At 55.3% G+C, this 22622-nt stretch overlaps 1 protein-coding gene across 1 annotated transcript; it reads left to right on the top strand.

The window, feature by feature from the left end:
* The first annotated feature begins 6503 nt into the window (after positions 1 to 6503).
* On the top strand, positions 6504 to 21517 carry FOXN1 (forkhead box N1). The gene is made up of 8 exons (XM_054256179.2): positions 6504 to 6632; positions 7030 to 7494; positions 10105 to 10215; positions 11949 to 12079; positions 13575 to 13671; positions 16977 to 17184; positions 17327 to 17815; positions 19735 to 21517. The coding sequence occupies exons 1-8, from the start codon at positions 6510 to 6512 to the stop codon at positions 20052 to 20054; spliced, it is 1944 nt and encodes a 647-aa protein (XP_054112154.1). The 5' UTR covers positions 6504 to 6509; the 3' UTR covers positions 20055 to 21517.
* Positions 21518 to 22622: the final 1105 nt, after the last annotated feature.

The following is a 22622-nucleotide window of genomic DNA, read 5'->3' as shown; positions in this document are numbered from 1 at the left end:
CATCCCTTCACAGAGGTATACCCCTCCACACGATACACACTTCCACAGGGTACATACTTCCATAGGTGAGCATACTTCCATAGATAAACACACTTCCACAGGGTACGCATTTCCATAGGTGAACATACTTCTACAGGTGTACATCCATTCACAGAGGTACACCCCTCCACATGGTACACACTTCCACAGAGTACACACTTCCACAGGGTTCACACCTCCACAGGATACACCTCTTCACAGGTGTACACTCCTCAAGAGGTATACACCCCTCCACAGGGTACACACTTCCACTGGTGAACGTGTCTCCACAGGTGTACTCCTCAACAGGTATATGCCCCTCCACAGGTGTATACACTTCCACATGTGTACACCCCTCCACAGTGTGTGCATCCCCACAGGGTACATACCTCCACACGTGAACACCCCTCCACAGGTATATACACCTTCACAGATGTACATATTTTCCCAGGTGTACACACTTCCACAGGGTACACACTTCTACAGGTGAACATACCTCCATAGGGCCCATACCTCCACAGGGTACACATCTCCACAGGTACACATTTCTCAACAGGTATACACACCTCCACAGGTGTACACACTTCCACAGGTGTATACACCTCCATGGAGTACACACCTCCACAGGATACTCACTTCCACAGGTGACCATACATCCACAGGTGTACACTCCTCAACAGATATACACCCCTCCACAATTATACACACTTCCACAGGTGAACATACTACCACAGGGTACAGACTTCCACAGGTGAACATAACTCTACAAAATACACCCCTTCACAGGGTATACAGCCCTCCACAGAGTACACCCCTCCACAGAGTACACACTTCCACCAGATACTCACCTCCACAGGGTACACTCCTCCAATGGATACACACCTCCACAGGGTACAGCCCTCCACAAGGCATACCTCTCCAAAGGGTACACACCTCCACAAGTGTTCACACCTCCACAGGATCCATACCTCCACAAGTATATACACCTCCACCAGGTACACTCCTCCACAGGGTATACACCTCCACAGGGTACACACCTCCACAGGTGTTTACACCTTCACAGGTATACACATTTCCACAGGGCACACACTTCCACAGGTATACACACCTTCACAGGGTACACACCTCCACAGGTGTTCACACCTCCACAGGGTACACACCTTCATAGGTTACACACCTCCATAGGTGTTCACACCTCCATGGGGTACACACCTCCACAGGGTACAGGGTATATACCTCCACAGGACTATCAGCATCTTTAGATGCAAATGGTTCCAGGGCCTCATTTTACTTGTAAAGGAAATGAAGTACAGAAAGGGGAAGTGAGTTATCCAACATCACACAGTCAGCAGAGTGTCCCCTGGCCCCCACCCCCCTAACAGCACCTTCTGCCTGAGTCGTAAGGAGCCGAGAGAAGGCTCTCTGAGAGGTGGAGAGATGTGGATGGGTAGAGGGGGGCAGCCTGGCTGTTTGTGAGAAGGGCATGAAGCAGGCATGCGGTAATGATGATTGCTGATCCCTGATGATGTTGATCCTGTTGTCAGCCTCTCTGGGGAATTTCTCACTCGTTGTCCTCCCTACTCATGTCAAAGGGCTGTTTCTTTCTTTCCTCTGACGCCAGGGCAGATCAAGTCTACCTCTTCCATCCCCACTCCCCAAGGATCATGGAGAGCAGAAGGTGGCCAGAATGCCCAGATGCTAAAATGATCTTTAGTCAATGTTTTGCAAGCGGTGCACCCCTAGAGAGTCAGTGTCTGGGGGTATGGTCATGGCTCTCAAGGCCTGAGACTTAGATGTGGTTGTCAGTCAGCTGTGTAGCCCTAGGCAGATTATTCCTTCTCTCTGGGCCTCAGTTTCCTCCCCTAAAAAATGGACTTGATGACCTTGCTCCCCTGCCAGTGGTGTGTTGGTAAACATTCACCTGTCAGCCTTCAAAAGTAAATACATCATAATTTTTTTAAAGGCCCTGATTTATAGGATTTGCTAATTTCCATGGGCAAATAATCCCACCGTGGCTGATCTGGACCAATTTCACTGGACATAAAGTTGGGAAGAAATGGGCACGATTGGCTCCCACAAGCCCCTACCAACTGGCCCTGCACACAATTGCCCCCTGCCTTCTGGGGCAAAGAGAGGATGAAATGAGACAAGAGATACAAAAGTGCAGAGGGGCTGGAGCGGTGGTGTACACCTATAATCCCAGCACTTTGGGAGGCTGAGGCGGGAGGATCGCTTGAGCCCAGGAGGTCGAGGCTGCAGTGAGTGATGATCGTGCCACTGTACTCCAGCCTGGGCAACAGCAACACCTTGTCTCAAAAAAAGAAAGAAAAAAGTGCAGAGGAAACTTCAGAGTGCACTGTAGATGTGGAATTGTGATGAAGGGACCCCAGAGCACAGTCTCCCAGTGAGAGCTTCCAGGAAGCAGGTGGCTGTGGGTTGTGGGTACCCATATTAAGGGGCAGGTCATGAGAGTGATCTGGGGGAGCTCCTGGGATCTGAGAAGGCGGGAGAGCTGACTGGGCCTCCTGTGCTGGTATTTGCTAATATTTACACACATCCCCTCAAGTTCCAATGCTCCCTGAAACTAGAACAGGCAGGATAAAGGTTAGCCCTCTATGAAAAGTCCCTTCTGAATGCAAATGCCAGCCCCAGGATACTGGGGCCAGCAGGGAGGCCTCCCAAGAGATTCAAAACAACAGAGTCAACCCCCTGCTCTCCACACAAGTCCCCAGGAGCTTCTACAGACACTAGGTCTACCACACGGGAATGACGGAAATGACCTGTGGGGCCAGAGAGCCAGGAAGAGGGAAATTTAGCCTCTGCTAATGGGAGAGGACAACGTGGAGGACCTGGAGGTGGGAGGCAGGAGAGGCAAGAAAGGCGAGTTTTCTATGCTCCCCTCCCCCAACCCCCATGGCTCATGCCTTAAATAAACTCTGTCCCACTGCTAATTATTAATAATAGCTATTATTTATTGAGCATGTACTATGTGTTAAGCTATTTACAAGCAATATTTTATTTATCCTCCAGAGAGGTATGTATTTATTAGTCCTATTTTACAGATGAGGAAACTGAGGCATGGGGAAGGAAGTTAAGCATCTTGCCCAGCCAAAGTCCCACAGTTCCTGCAATTGAAACCCAGCCCTGACTGGTAGTCCAGTTTCAGGAGCTCTGTCGGCTACTCCAGGGAAGGGTCAGGGCCAAGGCAGCCTCATCCAGGTTCCTGCAGTGAGCCCTTCCCTGTGCTACACAGGGGCTCCTCATAAACACCAGTCAGAGGCCTTCTGACTAGCCCCAGAGGAGCCCCTCTCTCCTGGGCCGTGTGGCCTTAGGAAAGTCATTCTTTACCTGTTCCCTGAGCCTCACTTGTAGAATAGAGCTTTAGCTGCCACCAAGGGGGCATCATGGTCAATGAATCAGGAGTCCCCACTTACAAAACCTGCCCAGAAGAATCCCTGAGGACTAGTCAGGGACCTCTGCATCCTTAATGCAAATTAAGGAGTGAATCTCTGAACTCTGCCTAACTTCCTGGGTTTACATCCTGTCTCTGGGAGATGGGAGGAGGCAGCAGGGTGGTTTGGCCAAGTGAGGCTGTGAAAGTCAGGGTTATGAACTGAAGCCTCTGTCAAGGCCTCTGACATGCAGAAAGTCAGCGGGAGCTGGAGATGATGTCCTGGAGAATAGGGAACAGGGACAAGAATGGGGCGAGGCAGACACTGCGGGAATCATTCTGGGTGGGTCAGACCCTCAGCAGGCGGCGCAAGCCTAAGCTGGAGCTCAGAGAGGCCTCCCCAGGTTCACATATCTGCAGGGGAGCAGTGCTAGGGCCTGAGGCCATGCTGAACGAAGGCCAGGGGGACAAGGAGGACTAGCAAGGGCAGCTGCCACCTGGGGCTGGGTCATCAGCCAGTCGCCCCAGAGCTGCCAGGCCTGAGGCAGTGAGACCATCAGAGAAGCTGTAGAGCCTGGGGCCAAAGGCCCCTGGGCCCAGCCACACTTGGCCAGCAGAGGCCAGATGTCTGACTCGTGTCCTTGAGCATTTTCCCTGTGCCAGCACCTCATGCAAACCATCCTCATGACCACCCTGTGAGGCACAGAGAGCTACACAGTTTGTTCAAAGTCACACAGCCAGAAAGTGACAAAGCTGGGGCTGGAATTCAGTCGGGCTTGACTCCAAATCCCTGCTGTAAACCACACTGTGCTACCCCACCTCCAGAGAGGTGAGTGGCCACCCTCTCCAGGTTACCAAGTGTGAGATCTGGCAGGGAGGAAGGGCCCTCGGCCTCCCATTTGGAGCTAGAGAATGCCTTGGGAAGGCGCCAAGCCCCCTGCACCACCCACCTGAGAAGGCAGCTCTGGGCTGGCCGGGGTGAGGCGTGGCTGGCAGGCAGGCCCGAGCTGTCCAGGAGGAGCTATCCAGGGAGCAAGTGGCAGTGATGCGCAGCGGGAGATGGGCTGCCCTGCACCTCAGGCCCCATGCCTGCTCTGCTGTGGTGTCCCGTTACGGCCAGCTCGGCGCTTCCCCAGTCACGCCACATTTAGCATTGCCGAGTGAGCAGGCGCCAGGACATCAAGAAGGGGTGCTGGGGACTCTTGAAGGGGCGGGAGAGCCTCCCACCAGGCCCCCACCTGGACCCCGGCTTCTAGCCCCTCCACCACTGATCCGCTGTGCGACTTTGGGCAAATTGCCTCCCCTCCTTTTCCCTATTACCCCCTCTGTCAAATGAGGTTTATTGATGGTTTATTCAGCAAAGAGGTGCCAACCCCAGTCTGGGTACCACAGGGCCGAGAAGGCCACCTCTCCCTCCCAGAGCTCCAGAAGGAGCATGGCCTGGGATCAGCGCAGCCGCCCTGCTCTGGCTTGAGGGGGTCTTGGGTAGAAGGGGTGAGTGTTTATTAATTTTTTTTTATTTATCCAAAAAATAAAAATAAAAACAAAAATACAAAAAATAGGCGTGGTGGTGGAAGCCTGTAGTCCCAGCTAGTCTTTTTTAAATTTTCATTTATTTTTATTTATTTTTGAGATAGAGTTTCACTCTTGTTGCCCAGGCTGGAGTGCAATGGCGTGATCTCAGCTTACCGCAACCTCCACCTCCCAAGTTCAAGCGATTCTCCTGCCTCAGCCTCCCGAGTAGCTGGAATTACAGGCACCTGCCACCATGCCCAGCTAATTTTTTGTATTTTTAGTAGGGACAGGGTTTCTCAGTGTTGGTCAGGCTGGTTTTGAACTCCAGACCTCAGGTGATCTGCCCGTCTCGGCCTCCTAAAGTGCTGGGATTACAGGTGTGAGCCACTGTGCCCAGCCCCAGCTATTCTGGAAGCTGAAGCAGGAGAATTGCTTGAAGTCAGGTGGCGGAGGTTGCAGTGGGCCAAAATGACGCCACTGCACTCCAGCCTGGGTGACAGATCGAAACGCCGTCTCAAAGAAAAAAAGTGAGCCACACTCACAATGATATTCATAATGAGAACTGGCATTTATAGGGCATTGACTGCACCAGGCACTGTGCTGAATGGTCTCTGCACATGATTTTGTTTGACACAACCTCCGTGTGAGGTAGGGCCTGTCACTCTCCCAGTTAGATGGTGATGCTGAAGTTCAGAGAGCTTTGCTGGCACAGCCTGTGGGGAAGGGCCAACCCCGGCTTTGAGGCCTGAGTCCTCTGAACCACTCCACTGTGTGAAGGACAGGTTCCCCTATGACTGCAGAAGGTCTGAGCAGAAAAAGCCCTTAGATATCATGTACCAAGCTCCTAGGTCTTCATGGGGAAACTGAAGCTCAGAAAGGGGCCATGGCCTGCACAAAGTCACAGGTTAGAGTTTGGAGGACATGGGTGGAACAGCACTGACCAGGTGCTGCAGTATGGGTGTTGACATCCTCAGGGCCCACTAGGCTCACAGGCCAGGCAACCAGGGGCCTTTGGGTCCCCAGTTGCACACTGTGGTCATGTCGCCAGGGTGACCTGAGGGTCACTGCAGGATTGCTGCGGGCCGGCTCACCTGCTCGGAGGGGCTTACTCCCACCCCAAGCGCGAGTCTGACCCATGCACCAGCTCACCCTCCCCTCAGGAAGGACCCATCGACTTGCCCAGTCACTGAATGGAGACCACCTGCTTGAGGTCACCTGCGGTGTCACTGTAGACACCGGAGACTGATCTTGAGGAGCCAGAGGCAGGGCCCAGCCGGGAGCCAGGATCTCACCGATCAGTCTCTGCAGCTACAGCCTGAGATCAGCCAAGCCCTCCCGAGGGCTCCTACCTGGATGATTTGCCCTTTCTCCACAGGGGACCACTCTCTGCTCCATTTTTTCAGAATGTTTTTCTTTCTCCCTTTCTCTCTCTCTCTCTCTCTCTCTCTCATCCATGGCTTACTTGATGCAGGTTCCCAACCCAAGGATGGGGTGGGGGTGGAGGTGGCAAGCCTGGGTTGGTCAGCCCTGGACGCTGGTCCTCACTCTCATGGCAGACGGCTTTCTTTGAGCCCAGGACTGGGTGATGGTGTCGCTGCCCCCGCCGCAGTCTGAAGTCACGCTGCCGGGCCCCACCAGACTGGAGGGCGAGCGCCAAGGGGACCACATGCAAGCGCCAGGCCTCCCCAACTCCCCCACCACACAGAGTGTAAGTATGTGGCATCTGGCCTGGGTTCAGGCCAAGGCCTGCGGCTAAACAGGCAGCAGGTGGACCAGTCACGTCACCCCTACAGGGACCTACCAGGTTCTGTCTTATCCCTTCCACCAGCAAACAAGTCCTCAGTGACCCCGGGATCCAGAGGGTCAGTCTGGGCCTGTCCCAGGGCAGGGCTGTGAGCCCCATCAGACTTGGGGTGCCCAGGTTTCAGGGTAGGGTACCCTCATGAAACTGGGGCTCCCAAGGGCAGGCTCTGTCTTTTCCACCATTTAGGGGCTCCCCAGAGCTCAGCCATAGACCCCTTTACCCAGAACAGAGCAGGGTCTCAGCAGGTGCCCAGGCCTGGTTCAGCCTACACTCACAAGCTGTCTACCCTCTGTCTGCCCAGAAGCATGCCGGCTTCAGCTGCTCGCCATTTGTGCCTGATGGCCCTCCAGAGAGGACACCCTCCCTGCCCCCACACAGCCCCCGTATTGCATCACCAGGCCCTGAGCAAGTCCAGGGCCACTGCCCAGCCGGCCCCGGCCAGGGTCCCTTCCGGCTCTCACCCTCAGACAAGTATCCTGGCTTTGGCTTCGAGGAGGCCCCAGCAAGCAGCCCCGGGCGATTCCTCAAGGGCAGCCACGTACCCTTCCACCCGTATAAGCGGCCTTTCCATGAGGACGTCTTCCCTGAGGCCGAGACCACCCTGGCCCTTGATGGACGCTCCTTTAAGACCCCGGGGCCCCTGGAAGCCTTCGAGGAGATCCCCGTGGACGTGGCGGAGACTGAGGCCTTCCTGCCTGGCTTCTCAGGAGAGGCATGGTGTAACGGGCTCCCCTACCCCAGCCAGGAGCATGGCCCCCAAGTCCTGGTGAGTACTAGGGGCCAGCAAGTGCCCCATGTCCCCACTGTGTGGGTTCCTAGCCGCCTAGAAAGAGTCCTCTGAGGCCAAAGTCCCACCTTCTCTTTGCAGACCTTGCCTCTCAAGACCAGAGACTTGGGGCCCCCAGGTCAGCTGGGGAGGGGGTGCTGGCCTGGCCAGTGTGGAGTGGGGCAGGTGGGGGAGGCAGGTCAGGCTAAAGAAGCTGGCGGCTTCCCAGATGCTCCTGAGTCAGGATTCCACTGTGTGACTTCTCTCTGTTTGTTTAAGTGTCAAGAATCTCCAGCCAGACCTACAGGCCCATATGCAAATGTGACAAGAAAAACACATTCCAGAGGCCAAGAGAAAGGGTTTGGGAGGAGTCACAGAACAGTTTTTCCCTCCCCAGCCTTAGCATACAGGGTTGAGAGAGGACTTAAGCCTTCTAGAGGGACCTTTCCTGGCCCCATTCTGTGCCTGGAGTGGGGCCTGGGTGTATTCCTAGAAGTACCTTAAAAGGTTAACATGCCCTTCCATAGCCTGACCCCCACAAGCTGTGTGACCTTGGGCAAGTCTTAACCTCTCTGAGCCTCATCTGAAAAGTAAGGTTAACAGTACCTGTCGGCCGGGTGCAGTGTCTCACGAGACGCCTATATTCCCAGCACTTTGGGAGACCGAGGCGGGTGGATCACGAGGTCAAGAGATCGAGGCCATCCTGGCCAACGTGGTGAAACCCCGTCTCTACTAAAAATACAAAAAAATTAGCTGGGTGTGGTGGTGCGCTCCTGTAGTCCCAGCTACTTGGGAGGCTGAGGCAAAAGAATTGCTTGAACCCAGGAGGCAGAGGTTGCAGTGAGCCGAGGTCGTGCCACTGCACTCCAGCCTGGCACCTGGTGACGGAGTGAGACTCTGTCTCAAAAAAAAAAACCAAAAAAACAAATAGTACCTGTCTCAAGGCATTGCTGCTTAGGGAAGAGAAGAGCTAAAGGGAGCTTGCCCTCTGCTCCCCAGCTCTGGTTTGGAGGTCCCCGAGGCAGTGACTGAGTGGCGCAGGCTCAGCGGTGCCTACCCCTCACCTCTTGCTTTCAAACAGGCCCCCATTCCAGCCCCAAACCACCCCAAAAAAGGCTTGGAAGGAAGATGGAGAAGACAGTTGGGCACCTACCGGGTGTGGCCAAGACAGGACTTTATTCCGGCCCTTTGATGGCTTCCTCTCGCGTCCCTTAAACAGGACCACAGCCTGCAGACAGGGCACCATCATCTCAGCTACAGCCCCCAAACCTCCACTCATTAACAGCTCCCAATCATTCTGCTGGGTGCTTTTTTTCACGTGCCCTCATTTAATCCCCTCAGTCACACTCTAGAAAGTTCCCACCATTCCCATATTGCAGATGAAGAAACTGAGGCTCATAGAGGCCAAGTGACTTGCCAAGGTGTCTGCTAGCCTGCAAACGGTGAGGCTGAGATTGAGCTCACACCCTGACCCTCCCACACATGGAGAAGAGCTTAAGACACAGCTATCTGTCCATTTGCCGGGTGACCTTGGGCATATTGCTTCCCCTCTTTGGGCTCAGCCCCGTCATCTGTCAAATGAAGGGGTTGGACACAAGTGCTCTTGGCCCTTCTAGGCCTGAGATTCTATGATTATGGCAATCTCTGCATCAACAACCCCAGGGGACACCCAGCGAGAGGTCACAGCTGATTTGCCCCTGTGGGCCCAGATGCCAGTTTCCCAAGGCCCCTGGTAACTCCTGGAAGCACCGCCCGCCTCCTGCAGGGCTTGTCCACCTTCCAGGGCCTGGCTGCACACCCTCCTGTCCCTACTCACAGGAGAGCTCTGCACTAGGCCCTGGGGACTCCGTGCCGGCCTTCACAGGGCTCACGCAGACCAGCAACTGTGTAGACTCCCAGAAGCAGGGAGCAAAAGTTCTGCACCAGGGATGGCCAGGAGTCAAAGCAGAGCGGAGTTACTAGCCCCATCCAGAGAGCCTGCTGGGGCTTCCTGGGGCTGTAGGGAAGAGGAAAGAGAAGGGACCCACAACTGGGCCAGCCTGTCTGGCCACTACCCATGCTCCCCTCACCATGGCTCCTCAGGGGGAGTTCTGGAGCTGTGGCCTTCCTGGGGCTGTACGGAAGAGGAAAGAGAAGGGACCCACAGCTGGGCCACTACCCATGCTCCCCTCACCATGGCTCCTCAGGGGGAGTTCTGGAGCTGTGGCCTTTTCCTAGTGTTCTTTGCACACCTGCTCTGAGAGTCTGAGGCCTCTGAGTCAGGCATGTCAAGTGAGGTCAGCACCGCACCCTGGTACTATTCTGGGAGATCCCTGTCCCCACCCCAGCACAAGTCTCCCTAGCTTCTCAACTTCTCGGGACAGCCCAGCTTCAGCCTCTCCCCTGCCGTGAGGTGAGGGGTAGGGGCTGCTGTCACTTCCAGCCTGGACTCTACCACTAAATTGCTGAGTTCCTTTGGGAAAATCCCTGCACTTCTCTGTTTTCTGTGTGTCCAGGAATAAGCTGTCAGGGAGGCAGAATAGGGGTTGCTTTTCTGGAAGGTTCAAGACACAGGAAAGAGGAAGGGAGAAAATAAGGCCTAACCTAGTCATCTGCTTTCTCTTCCAGCAGGGTTCAGAGGTCAAGGTCAAGCCCCCAGTTCTGGATAGTTGTTCGGGGATGTTCTGCTACCAGCCTCCCTTGCAGCATATGTACTGCTCCTCCCAGCCCCCCTTCCACCAGGTGGGTCTGGGGCAAGTGGCCTGCTTCCCCCGGGTCTCAGGATATTGAGGGTGTGTGTGTGTGTGTGTGTGTGTGTGTGTGTGTGTGTGTCTGTGTGTGTGGTGTGTGTGTGTCTGTGTGAGGGCATATGTACACCTGGATGGGCAGGTAAGGGCATCAGGGCCCTGAACCTTAGGCTGGGCCACAGCAGGTGGAGGGAGTGGTTAATGGGAAGAGAAGCAATTGCCCTCATCCAGGGTGGGCTTGTCTGAGTCCCTGGCAGGGCCTGAGAGGACTCAGATAAGAGTATGGGGCTGAGATGGAGGCAGGGCTGTGATGGGAACCAGAAATGAGGGAAGGAGGAGAGCTGCCCCAGACAGAGAGAGGGGCAGAGAGAAGAGGAGTGTGTGGTGTGAAACACAGGCTGAGCAGGGCTTCTGTATAGGTCAGCCACTATCTTGCTATATGACCCTGGCCCCCAACTTCTATTAGCCTAGAGAGGATGGGCACCCAGTGTGGGCTTAGGGGACCTTCCTACCTGGAGGACTCCAAGTCCCCATCATCTTCAGCCCTTTCCTCCTTTCCCAGCTTCAGCTCCTCCCAAGTGTACAGGATGCCAAGTAATTGCCCCACACTGGTATGGGATGGAGGAGTTTTAAAGGAGAAAGAAAAGAGCTCCAGAGCAGCCAGGCAGCTCCCAGGAGTCACCAGGCAAGACGGAGCAAGTGGCTGCCCAGCGCCCAGCTCCATCCACCTGCAGCCTGGCACCAAGACAGGCCCTGCCTGTGGAGCAGGTTCTACTCCTGGCTCTGTGGCTCTGGCCCTGATCTCTAGGAGGAAGGCAGGGGAGAGGGGCTGGGTCAGACTGCCTGCTTTGCGGGGAAAAGGAAAAGATGGAGGGAAGCAAAGAGAAGGCATGACAGGACATCCTCCCTGCTGAGGGAGGCCTGGGGGAACGACCAAAGCTATCCTGAGGCTCATGGTCTGACCCAGGGTAGATGTCCCCAAAGCAGGAACAGAGATTGAGCCACAGAAGGACTAAGGGGCCACCAGACCTTTCATGATCTCACCATGCCTGGCCCTGCTTTGATGCCCTCTGCAGTCTGCAGTCTGCACCCCCTCTCAACAAGATGGCCGCACCCAGGGTTTTATGGAACCCGGACAGAGGGTGACTCAGGCACTAAGTGTCTCCTGGGTGACCTGGAAAAAGCTCTTCAGCCTGGAGCAGCTGGGGGAGTCAGAGTCTCCTGCCCCTATCCCCCATAAAACACCATCCCTGGCACCGCAGCCACTCCCTTTGCCGTAAAACCACCTCCCACCCCCACCTGCCCACTACCATGACCAGCCCTTTCAAAGAGCCACTGAAACTCATAAAAGTGGCAGTGCCCAGCAAACGCCCAGGCTGGACATCCCACTTCCGGCCCAGCTGCTCTGGGGAGATGCACGATTGCCAGGAGCACTTCCTGGAATGATGCAGGGGCCGAGGGCCCCATACTCTCCCGGCAGGGTCCCATCAGTGTGGCAACTAGAGCATCAAAGGCTAAGAGGAAGGAGCTGGAGGAGGGAGGCTTTAAGGCCTCTGAGATGCTAAATTATAGGGTGTGGATCTCCTTACAGCCCCTCAGATAGCTCTGTGTTGGGGATGATGGAGCCCATGACCCAGGCCTGAGCGCCTTCTCTAGTTGTATATAAATGAGGGAGGGGAGCCCTCCTGGGTACCATGGCAATCACTCTGCCCCCTTTGACCTCCTCAGTACTCACCAGGGGGCGGCAGCTACCCCGTACCTTACCTGGGCTCCTCACACTATCCGTACCAGCGGATGGCACCCCAGGCCAGCACCGATGGGCACCAGCCTCTCTTCCCAAAACCCATCTACTCCTACAGGTACATTTCCCACACTCTGGGGGTGGGAGGAGGAGGGGATGAGAGGGCCCCTGGGAGCACTGAGGTGTGGAATCCTCTGGGTCTACAAGTAATAGCAGGTGGAAGTCAAACCAAGGGGGCTTCAAGAGGATGCTGGAGAAAGGGTTCCTGCATGGAGGCAGGGGCATAGACTGGATCGCCTCTGACCCTTTGTCTGCACCTGGGGAGTCATGTCTGTGACTTGACTCAGCAGATACTGGTGCCCTGGGGTGAGCCTGCCAAGATCTCACCTCCTAGGGCCCAGGGCCTGGATCTGAGAGTTTAGGGGAGATGCTTGATGCCTTCCCTCTCCTTCCCCAGAAACAGAGAATTCCCCCTCAAAGCTCTACTGGAGGGAAATGGGGTGAGGCCTGCAGCTGTGATTCAGCTATTCACCATCTGCCAGATCTAGTGGGACTTCTCTGGGGCCGGGCTCTTCAGTGTCAGCAGACCCAGCCTGTCTGGGAGACCCTTCCATCTGTCCTTTCATCCAACCAACAGTGACACTTGACCAAATGTGTGTCAGGCCCTACATGGGATCGGGTCATCAGCTAGTGTGAGCTCAGGGGAAGGGAGAGGAACTTAAACATCAGCCAGGAGTACAGAGAAGGGCTTTGTGAGAGGCAGGGTAATTCACTGAAAGAAGGATACGCAGGCCTTGAAGTCCAGCAGAAACAAGTTCAAGACCAGACTTCGGAATTGACTCATGTGAAACCTCAGGGAAGTTACTTAATCTCTCTGAGCCTCTGTTTATTCCTCTTTTTAAGAAAATGTCAGGCTTTGGGGGCAGGGGACTGGGGGAGGGATAGCTTTGGGAGACATGCCTAATGTAGATGACGGGTTGATGGGTGCAGCAAACCACCGTGGCACCTGTATACCTATGTAACAAACCTGCACATTCTGCACATGTGCCCCAGAACTTTAAGTATTATTCAAAAAATTTAAATATAAGACTTACAAAATTCAAAAGATAAAGAAATGTGAGGGTTTGGTAGCAGTTCAGGCTGCTGGACAGACTATGTAAGAGAACGTAGGTGCCATGCTTAGAACTTTGCAGGAGCTCAAGAAACCTTCATTCCCTCCCTACTCTCCAACGTTCATGCAGTTGGCTCAGGACTGACTAGTAATGACAGCTTCCATTTAATGAGTGCCTTCTATGTGACAGGCAGAACTTAATCCTCACAACTCTGGGGTAGCTGTGACTTTCTTCACTTCAAAGTTGAGGAAACTGAGGCTTAGAGAGGGCAAGGCATTCACCCAAGGTCACACAGCTAGCGAGTAACTAAGCCAGGTTTCTCAGATTCCACAAGACCTTCTTGCGTCTGTAATTCCCGACTCCAGTGTCCATTTCAATGGACAGTTTCTCATTCCCTTCCAACTCCAACCCCATTAAGCCTCTCACCAGGGGTGCCGGGCTCGGAGTGGGTTTAAGACCCAGTCAGAGGTTTAGACTCTCAGGGGCTTTCTCTGTCTTCAGCATCCTCATCTTCATGGCCCTTAAGAACAGTAAAACCGGAAGCCTTCCCGTCAGCGAGATCTACAATTTTATGACGGAGCACTTTCCTTACTTCAAGGTAAGCCCAAGGTTCCCCCCACCCCACCACCCCCAAGTCCTGGCCAAGCCAGGCTTTCAGAGCCAGAGGATGCAGTCTGGACGTGGGAGAAGAATTAGAACGAAGGCCAGGAGAAGGCTTACCCCCACCAGGCTTTCCCTTGCCTCCACCTCAAAAGGACAGAGTTCCTACAAAAGGGGTTCCCTGTAGGGAACAGAGCCCAAGCGCTCGTGCAAGGTTGTACAGCCGGCTGGAGGTGGACATGTTAGCACCGACAGGCCTCAGGGAGCATCCACCTACCCCAAGTGGGGAGAGAAAGTTGGAGAAGAAATGAGACACTGTCGCTACCCCAACCCCTGGGATGCTGGGGAGCTGGAGGAGCTGGTCAGCCATGGTGACTGTGTCGTTGGGGCTGAAGAAGCCATTGCCTTCCAAGGTGAGATTAGGATCTGCCTCTGTGGGTGGCAGGCTCAGCTGCCATCCTGCCAGAAAGTGGGGTGTGGGCTACCCAGTTTTTGAGTGTCCCAGGCTGGCTTACCTGACTCTCCCCCAACCCCTTGGGCAGAATCTCATTTCTATCATCCACAGAAGGGGCCTCTGGGAGCCTTACCCAACTCCCTCTCTACAGGCAGGACAGGGGCTTTTCTCCCAGGGTGGACAAACACATCTGAGACAGTAGTCCATTCCCCTAAGGTCGAACAGTAGATGGGATCAGTTACTGGATCAAGCTTCTCGGCTTACACACTTCTCTGCATTCCCCCAGCCCCTCGGTAGACACAAATCTCATCTGCGACCCAGGCAGTGGGCAGTTGCTGAGACCCAGGTGATCTGGAACTCAACTCCACCTGCCAGGGGGTGATTTCTGCCCCCACCATCTATGGTCCTGCCTGGGGATAATTTGAGGCTTGATTTTCAAACAAGTTTATCCTGCTGGGCTGCCGTCAGATGGGGAGTGGGCACGATTGCTGGAGTGGTCTGGCCAGGGGTGGAAAAGTGTGGCAATCCACCAGAGGTTCTGGGAGGAAAGGAGGAAAGCGAGTCACCCCTGGAATTCAAGAAGCATCAAAGCCTGAATTCAGGGTTGCCCCCCAGACCCCAGCAGCTCAGGGGGCTAAGTCTCCCTAACCCCTAAAGCTTTTGGAGGGTCTTCTAGGGTTTTGAGGGGCCAGGGCAGAGAGAGGGAAAAGGCAAGGCCCTACTCCAACTCCTCTCAGCCTTCTTTCCCCACCAACTCCTGGCCTGGCCCCCAGCCCCTCCCTGCATCTCATCTTCCTGGCTTAATTATTTTTCCTGGGAGCTGTGTAATCCCTGTTTTATGGGGCTAAGGAGTGAAGAGGTCTGACAGCTTTTTGTTCCCTTTGGTTCTAGTTGTTGTTTTTAGCCACTTGCATCACTCCCTCACTCCCGAGTTCACATTTGATCTCAGAGAGAAAGCATCTGTGAGGATGGGAGGGGCCCCCAGATGGTGAGGCGGGCCCTATGGGGTGACCTGGGCTGGGCCCTTACCTGGGGGACAGAGTTAGAGGCTGAGCTCTGTTATTGCCTCCTTGTGTGATCCAGGGCTAGGCCCTTTATTGTCTGGACCTCAGTTTCCCAGTCTGTAAAATGGGCCAGATCAGTTGGCACATAGATTACTTCTGACTCTGACGGTTCCCCTCTGATCCACCTAAGGAAATTCCTTAATTCAAAGGTCCCCCTCCTCATTCCATCTCTCACTTTCCATTTGAAGATCTTTTTCTGGGCAAGGATGACTGGACCCCAGAGTGGGCAGCACTCATGCCCAAGGCAGCTGCTGTGGGCGTCCCTTGGCCCCATGAGTCAGGGATGTGGGACTGGGGAAGTGTTCAGCCACTGGACATAATTGTTAGTGCTGACCATCCCTATTCCAAACAGGAAGTGGCTGGGGTGGGGGCTGCCCTGGCATCCCAAAGTCAGTTTTATGGGACCATAAAAGGCCCCAATGCCCATTAACTCTGCCCATGGGGCGACATGGCCTTGACTCCTAGTGGAGACTAGGAGTCAAAGGTGAACCCCTAGTTGGCTGGTCTGGTGGCTCTAGAATCCTCCCTACTGACTTAGGGGTCATCTCAACCAGCTCCTACCCTAGGCCAGCTGCCCCCAAGAAAGGCTGCACCAGGTCCTGCCAGCCACTTGGAGTGATGCTGGCATTAGGGCCCAGTTCTGTTGGGCATGATTCAGCTTGGCTGCTCCCTGGGGCAAGTGAGCTGGGAGGAGGGAGTGGCTGCCCCTCATTAAGCAGAAATTTTGGGCTGAAAGGGGGAGGGGCCAGGGAATGAGGGCAAAGGAATCCAACTGGCCAGAGCGAGTGCCATACCAACAGTCAGCCCCTGCTGGGCTCAGGGCTGTCACAGAGCCTGGAACAGAGCTGGAGGTGGGCGGGCAGGGGGCCCACTGGCACTCCCGCCACCGCCTCTCACCCAACTGAGTCAGCCTAATGGTTTTTACAACCCTCCCTGGGCACAATTACCACACTGGTGGCATGACCAGGCCTCCTAATGGGTGTTTATTCTGTTGGCACGAGCAACCCCCCACCGCCTGAGGGCTGGCCTCCCCACCAGGGCACACTCATGCAAACACACACCCACACATCACACAATCATGGCTACCCACACTCACACCCAGAGAGACTTTCTCACACACGGCCATCCTCACACTCGAGGAATTCATGGACCCATACCCAGGAGACCTTGCTCACGCCAGGTAGACACACTTAGAGACTTGTGCATGTGCTCATTTGCACTGTCCCTTCATATACCAAACCCACATAGACACACAAACATATGTGCAATGTGAACACCGCACACACCCAAACACTCACCAACCTCGTCCATCTTTCTTTTCTCCCAAGTTAGCCCCAGAGGGGATAAGGCAGACCCAGGAGAGGAGCATTCCTCCCTAATTTCTGCCTCTAAAGCCAGCCGGGAGACCTCAGAGTTGTGAGTCCCCTTCCACAGAGGGGTCCAAGCACAGGCCTGGAGAGCCAGTCAGGAGCAGCCCAGCTTCAGATGGAAGGGTGCCATGGCTTTCTGAATTACCTTGACAGTCCTCTGAAGGGTCAGGCAGGATGGGGTGGGATGAAGGCAGATTTGAGATGAAAGTAACTTGGGGTCAAGGTTCCTGCTCATCCCTCCCCCATCACCAAAGGGGACCAAGCAAGGGCTGGGTGCCAAGGAAGACATCAAGCCCCAGAGTAGATGGCAGCTCTGTGCCCAGAGGGGCCACAGGAGTGTTCTAGAACCCAGACCTGAAGCCCACTCTGGCTCCCTGACCACGGCCTGAATGCTTGTCTTGCTCTGCTCTGGCAGACAGCGCCTGATGGCTGGAAGAATTCTGTCCGCCATAATCTGTCTCTCAACAAGTGCTTCGAGAAGGTGGAGAACAAATCAGGAAGCTCGTCCCGCAAGGGCTGCCTGTGGGCCCTCAATCCCGCCAAGATCGACAAGATGCAGGAGGAGCTGCAGAAGTGGAAGAGGAAAGATCCCATCGCTGTGCGCAAAAGCATGGCCAAGCCAGGTGAGGCCAGGCCAAGGGCACCCAGGAGCCAAAAATAAAGAGAATCGAAGAGTGAGGCAAGGCCCTGAGTGAGGGTTCCAGGTCGGGGAGGGCTGTGGAGGAGGGAGGTCTCATGGTGTTCTTTCTCTCTTGGGCCTTTCAGAAGAGCTGGACAGCCTCATTGGCGACAAGAGGGAAAAGCTGGGCTCCCCGCTCCTGGGCTGTCCACCCCCTGGGCTGGTAGGCTCAGGTCCCATCCGGCCCCTGGCACCCCCAGCTGGCCTCTCCCCACCGTTGCACTCACTCCACCCAGCTCCAGGTCCTATTCCTGGCAAGAACCCCCTGCAGGACCTACTTGGGCACGCACCCTCCTGCTATGGGCAGACTTACCTGCACCTCTCACCAGGCCTGGCCCCTCCTGGACCACCGCAGCCACTGTTCCCACAGCCGGATGGGCATCTTGAGCTGCGGGCCCAGCCAGGCACCCCCAAGGACTCGCCTCTGCCTGCCCACACCCCACCCAGCCACAGTGCCAAGCTGCTGGCCGAGCCTTCCCCAGCCAGGACCGTGCATGACACCCTACTGCCAGATGGAGACCTTGGCACTGACCTGGATGCCATCAACCCCTCTCTCACCGACTTTGACTTCCAGGGTGAGCTGGGGGTGGGAAAGGGAAGTGGGACAGGACTGGAGAGGTACACCTGGCAGGGTGATTCACTCTCTCCAAGTCTCCAGGCTGCAGCCTAGAAGTGGCTGGGTTTTTGGTCGACTGAAGCAGAGGAGGCCGGACATGGCAGAAGGAGCCTCCCACTTGCTCTCTGCCATCCAGAGAATGGGGCAAGAGGGATGTCCTTGCCCCTGTATCTCTCCTCCTGGTGCCCCAAACATGGTCCAACTGACATCATCAAACCACTCTTGGCCAGGCACAGTGGCTCACACCTATAATCCCAGCACTTTGGGAGGCTGAGGCAGCTGGATCACCTTAGGTCAGGAGTTCAAGAGCAGCCTGGCCACTATGGTGAATCCCTGTCTCCACTAAAAAATACAAAAATTGTCTAGGCATGGTGGCAGGCACCTGTAATCCCAGCTACTCTGGAGGCTGAGGCTGGAGAATCACTTGAACCTGGGAGGCAGAGGTTACAGTGAGCTGAGATCACGCCACTGCACTCCAGCCTGGGTGACAGCAAGACTACACCTCAAAAACAAACAAAAAACACTCTCAGCTCTGGATAGGCCGAAAACAGCTCCATGTTCTATTCCACACTCAACTGTGAGTGCCCAGTAGTCTGAACATTCTCAGATGTATTTGCATTTTATCAGTGTTCATCTTTTAAAGCAGAAGGAGAGACTCTACCCTAGAGAAGTGGGCGCCCTCAGAGCTGGGCGAGTCCTGGAGAGATGTGGAGATAGGAGTCTGGGGAGGGTTCAACCCATTCCACTCCATCTTGGCAGCTCTGTCTCTGCAGATGGCCAAGCCCACCCATTCCCATCTAAATTCCAGTGTGCCCCAGGCCCTGGTACTGGCCACAGGAGGTTTGGAGCAGAATGGTGACCCCACCCTCACACTCTCTGTGTTCCCAGGGGTGGGGAACATTCACAAGCTGATGGAGGCCCCTGTCCTCAGAGAGCTCCCAACCTGATGGGGAGGCAGCCCAGGTATGGGAAGCTATTATTAGAAAAGTGCACATAGACCCTCAGCCCAGTCCAGGAGTGGGGAGCAGCGCTCCCTCAGCCTCAGAGGAAGCTATAGACGTGGGATGCATTTACTTGAGCCCCTGCTAGATAAGAGGCATCAGGCTGGCTGCTCTCCATGTGCTTCTCATCTGGGCCTAGAGGTAGGAGGGATTACTAAACCTACTTCATGGAAGCACACAGAGGCTTGAGAACTTACTCTAGGTCACTTAGCTAGAAAGAGGGAGAGTTGGGATTGGAACCCAGGCAGCCACATCCAATCCAGGTTTAGTCAGGCCCTCTCTCTCCAGAGCCTGCAGCCTGAATACCCGCTGCAGGAGCCCCAGGCCCTGGCCAGGCATGGTGCGAGTCCCATGGCACAGGTGGCAGCACTGTTAGCTCCTCAGACTCAGGTGTGTGTCCTGGCTCTGCTCCCATGCCCTGGGCCCTGCAGTGGAGGAGACCCAGGGAGCCATGCCCATCCATCCCATTAGGTCCAGAGTACACTGCTGGAAGCACCTTGATCTGGGCTGTAAATCTACCTTCCTTGGGAGACTGGGCAGGAGCCAGGGTTAACTGCTGAGTGCATGACATTGGCATCCATGCTGCCAGCAGGCATCAATCCCTCCCCAATTCCCACCCCCCATAAAGAACCACAGAGGTCATCTAGATTGATGGCTTTCAGATTGTGATACATGCGAGGAGGAATCTGAGGCTCAGAGAGGTTCAGCAACTGCCTGGTGTCACACAGCTAGTGCCAGAGTCTGTTCCCAGCACATGTCACCCTGATCCCCTGCTCTCTGCAGCATGTGAGAGCTGACAGGGAGGAGTGGGCAGACAGGGCTCCACCAGTGCCTCCCAGTGACACCTGTTCTCTCCTTCCCCATCTCCCCCAACTAGGAAACCTGTGGGAACAGTTGAAGGATGACAGCTTGGCCCTCGACCCCCTGGTACTGGTGACCTCATCCCCAACATCATCTTCGATGCCGCCACCCCAGCCACTACCCCACTGCTTCCCCCCTGGCCCCTGTCTGGCAGAGACAGGCAGTGGGGCAGGTGACTTGGCACCCCCGGGCAGCGGGAGCTCCGGGGCACTGGGTGACCTGCACCTCACCACCCTCTACTCTGCCTTTATGGAGCTGGAGCCCACACCCCCAACGGCCCCTGCAGGCCCCGCCGTGTACCTCAGCCCCAGCTCCAAGCCCATGGCTCTGGCATGAGCTGTGCCTAGCATCGTCAGCTCCAGTGTTTGCCTGGTCTGGAAGTCTTGGCTGGCTGCCCGTATCGGGCTCACCTTAAAGGTCAAGGAAGAAAAATACTACCTGTCCTCTATGCCACTAAGCCAATGTGTGTGTTAGCTGGCAGTGGGGGCACAGAAGACACCACCTGGGGTGCTGCCCCTCACACATTTCTGCCACGTGGTGGCCCAGCTCCTCACCCAGAGCCCCCGAAGAGCAAGTATGTGGGCAAGAAGAAAATGCACTGTCCCTAGCTCACACTCATCCACACTTAAACCCTGGTGCACAATCACACACATTCAGAGGTACCCCCACCCACATGCCTAACAGCCAGAGGAGCCAACATTACATCACTGAGAGCCCAGTGCCCAGTTTCCGGGGCAACCGAGAGCTGAGGACTTGGCTTACAAAAAGCTCAGGGCCCCTGCCAGGCCAAAGATAACCCGAGACCCGCATTCTGACATCCACATGCTCTGCAGGCCTGGACCCTCATCATGTCCTTTCCCATAAGCCCCCTGTATTTATTCCCCCATCTTTGTCCCAACAGCCCAGCCTGAGGGAGGAGATTGAGAGCTCCTCCCTGGGTTGTCTATGGCCCCCCTTAGGGGTTGCTAATTGGCAGCACCCGCTCAGCCAGGCTCTACCCATTCTTAGTACACGCTCTGTCCAGCCTCCCCCAGGGTGACACACAGGAGGGGAAACATCTACCCGGGGACCAAACTGAGCCCAATTCCGAAGCAGTGTTTGGAAAAGCCCTTGCCCTCGGAAACTTGAACTCGCCCTTTTCTCCCAGTCCCGGGTGCAGGAAGGGCCCCCTCCCAGTCACCAAAATCTCACTCCTCCTCCAGAAAGAAAAGTCCACGTAGTTTAGTTCCCAGCTTCACTCTACTAACGATGGTTCAACTTACAGTTTTTCCATTTTAAGATGGTGCGAAAGCAATACACATTCAGTATGTTCCTCGACTTAGGATGGGGTTATGTCCAGTAAACCCATCGGAAATTGAAACATCGTAAGTCAGAAACCACTTTTGACTTATGATGTTTCCCCGCTCAGGATGGGTTTCTCCGGTTGCAGCCCCATCTTGAGTTGAGGAGCACCTGTTAGTTACTTACAACTGTCTCATGCAACCCGGGCATTCAGGGGGAAAGCCTGGCACAGGGTGGCAGGGAAGCACCCATGCCAAGCACCCCCGCTTTGACTGCCTAGCAGACTGAGGGTGACCAGGAAGCACAAGGGATACCCCTGGAGCTGTGGGGTGTGGTCCAGGTGCCTGCCATGAGCCTGACTCCACCAAGGGGGAACCTCAGCCCAACTTGGACCTGGGGGTGACAAGAACTTCCACCCCCAGGTTGGCCCCAGGCTCATAGGAGGCATAAGCAGATCCCTTGATGGCTTGTCATTGTCCCCTGTCCTGTAACAATAAAGCAAGTGCCTTGTGGTCTCACTACTGAGCCTTCATTTCTGCCCCCCTCTCCCTAAGCAAAAGGGCCAGGCCACACTGATGGCAAATGCCCTGGGCCTGTGGCGTCCCTGCCACCCGCACCCAGAACTGGGAAGTTTCTAATCCAAAGAGTGAGGCATCCAAGAAAACTTCTTGACCCACTGGGGAGGCTGAGGAGCAGGTGGGCGAGGCCTCTTCCCAGGAGGACTTCCAAAGAGATGCAGGGAAGAGGCTGCCCTGCCCAGAGGAACAGAGAGGATTCCCTCCCCAAGACCCCTTGCCTCTGAAGTCTGCCCACTTCCCCTTTGCACCCCCATCTCCTCACACAAGAAGGAGTCACTGCCCCACCCAGGCTGTGCCCTTCTGCTTCCAATCTGTCCCTGGCTGAAAGAGATGCCAAGAAATTTGGGGTCCTGAGTTCCACAGGTGACAAAACGGAGCATACCCTGGTGCTGTGTGCACTGCTGGTCCTAGAGAGTGGTCTCTGAAGGATCAGGGGCTCACTCAGTCCCACTTCAGACTCACCCCCCAAGTTTCAACTCCAGGTGGGGTTGGCGTCACTGCAGCACTGTCTCAAGAGAGATGGGGCAGATGTGGAAGCCAAAAGCACACACATGACCTCCAGGTCCCAGAGCAACCACAGGTGGGGCTTCTGCTTAGAAAGCTCTTCTTCGGTGAAGGCTGGGCATAGTGGCTCACACCTGTAATCCTAGCACTTTGGAAGGCCAAGGCGGACAGATTACCTGAGGTCAGGAGTTCGAGACCAGCCTGGCCAACATGGTGAAACCTCGCTTCTGCTAAAAATACAAAAATTAGCTGAGTGCAGTGGTGGGCACCTTTAATCCCAGCTACTTGCGAGGCTGAGGAAGGAGAATTGCTCGAACCTGGGAGGTGGAAGTTGCAGTGAGCTGAGATCACGCCACTGCACTTCAGCCTGGGTGACAGAGAGCGAGGCTCTGTCCCATAAAAAACAAAACTCTTCTTGGGGCCAGGCCTGGAGAGCCAGCCAACACCTACCTCCAAGAGGACAGGTCTGCAAAAGACCCGGTAATAGAATCCCACCTAGCCAGCACTCTCCCCAGCAGAGGCTGGAAGGCTAGATGTAGGG

The sequence above is a fragment of the Callithrix jacchus genome, chromosome 5, assembly GCF_049354715.1.
Source record: "Callithrix jacchus isolate 240 chromosome 5, calJac240_pri, whole genome shotgun sequence".
In the NCBI taxonomy this organism is placed as follows: Eukaryota; Metazoa; Chordata; class Mammalia; order Primates; family Cebidae; genus Callithrix; species Callithrix jacchus.
The sequence above is the reverse complement of the archived record's forward strand: the minus strand, read 5'-3'. Positions and strand labels throughout refer to the sequence as shown.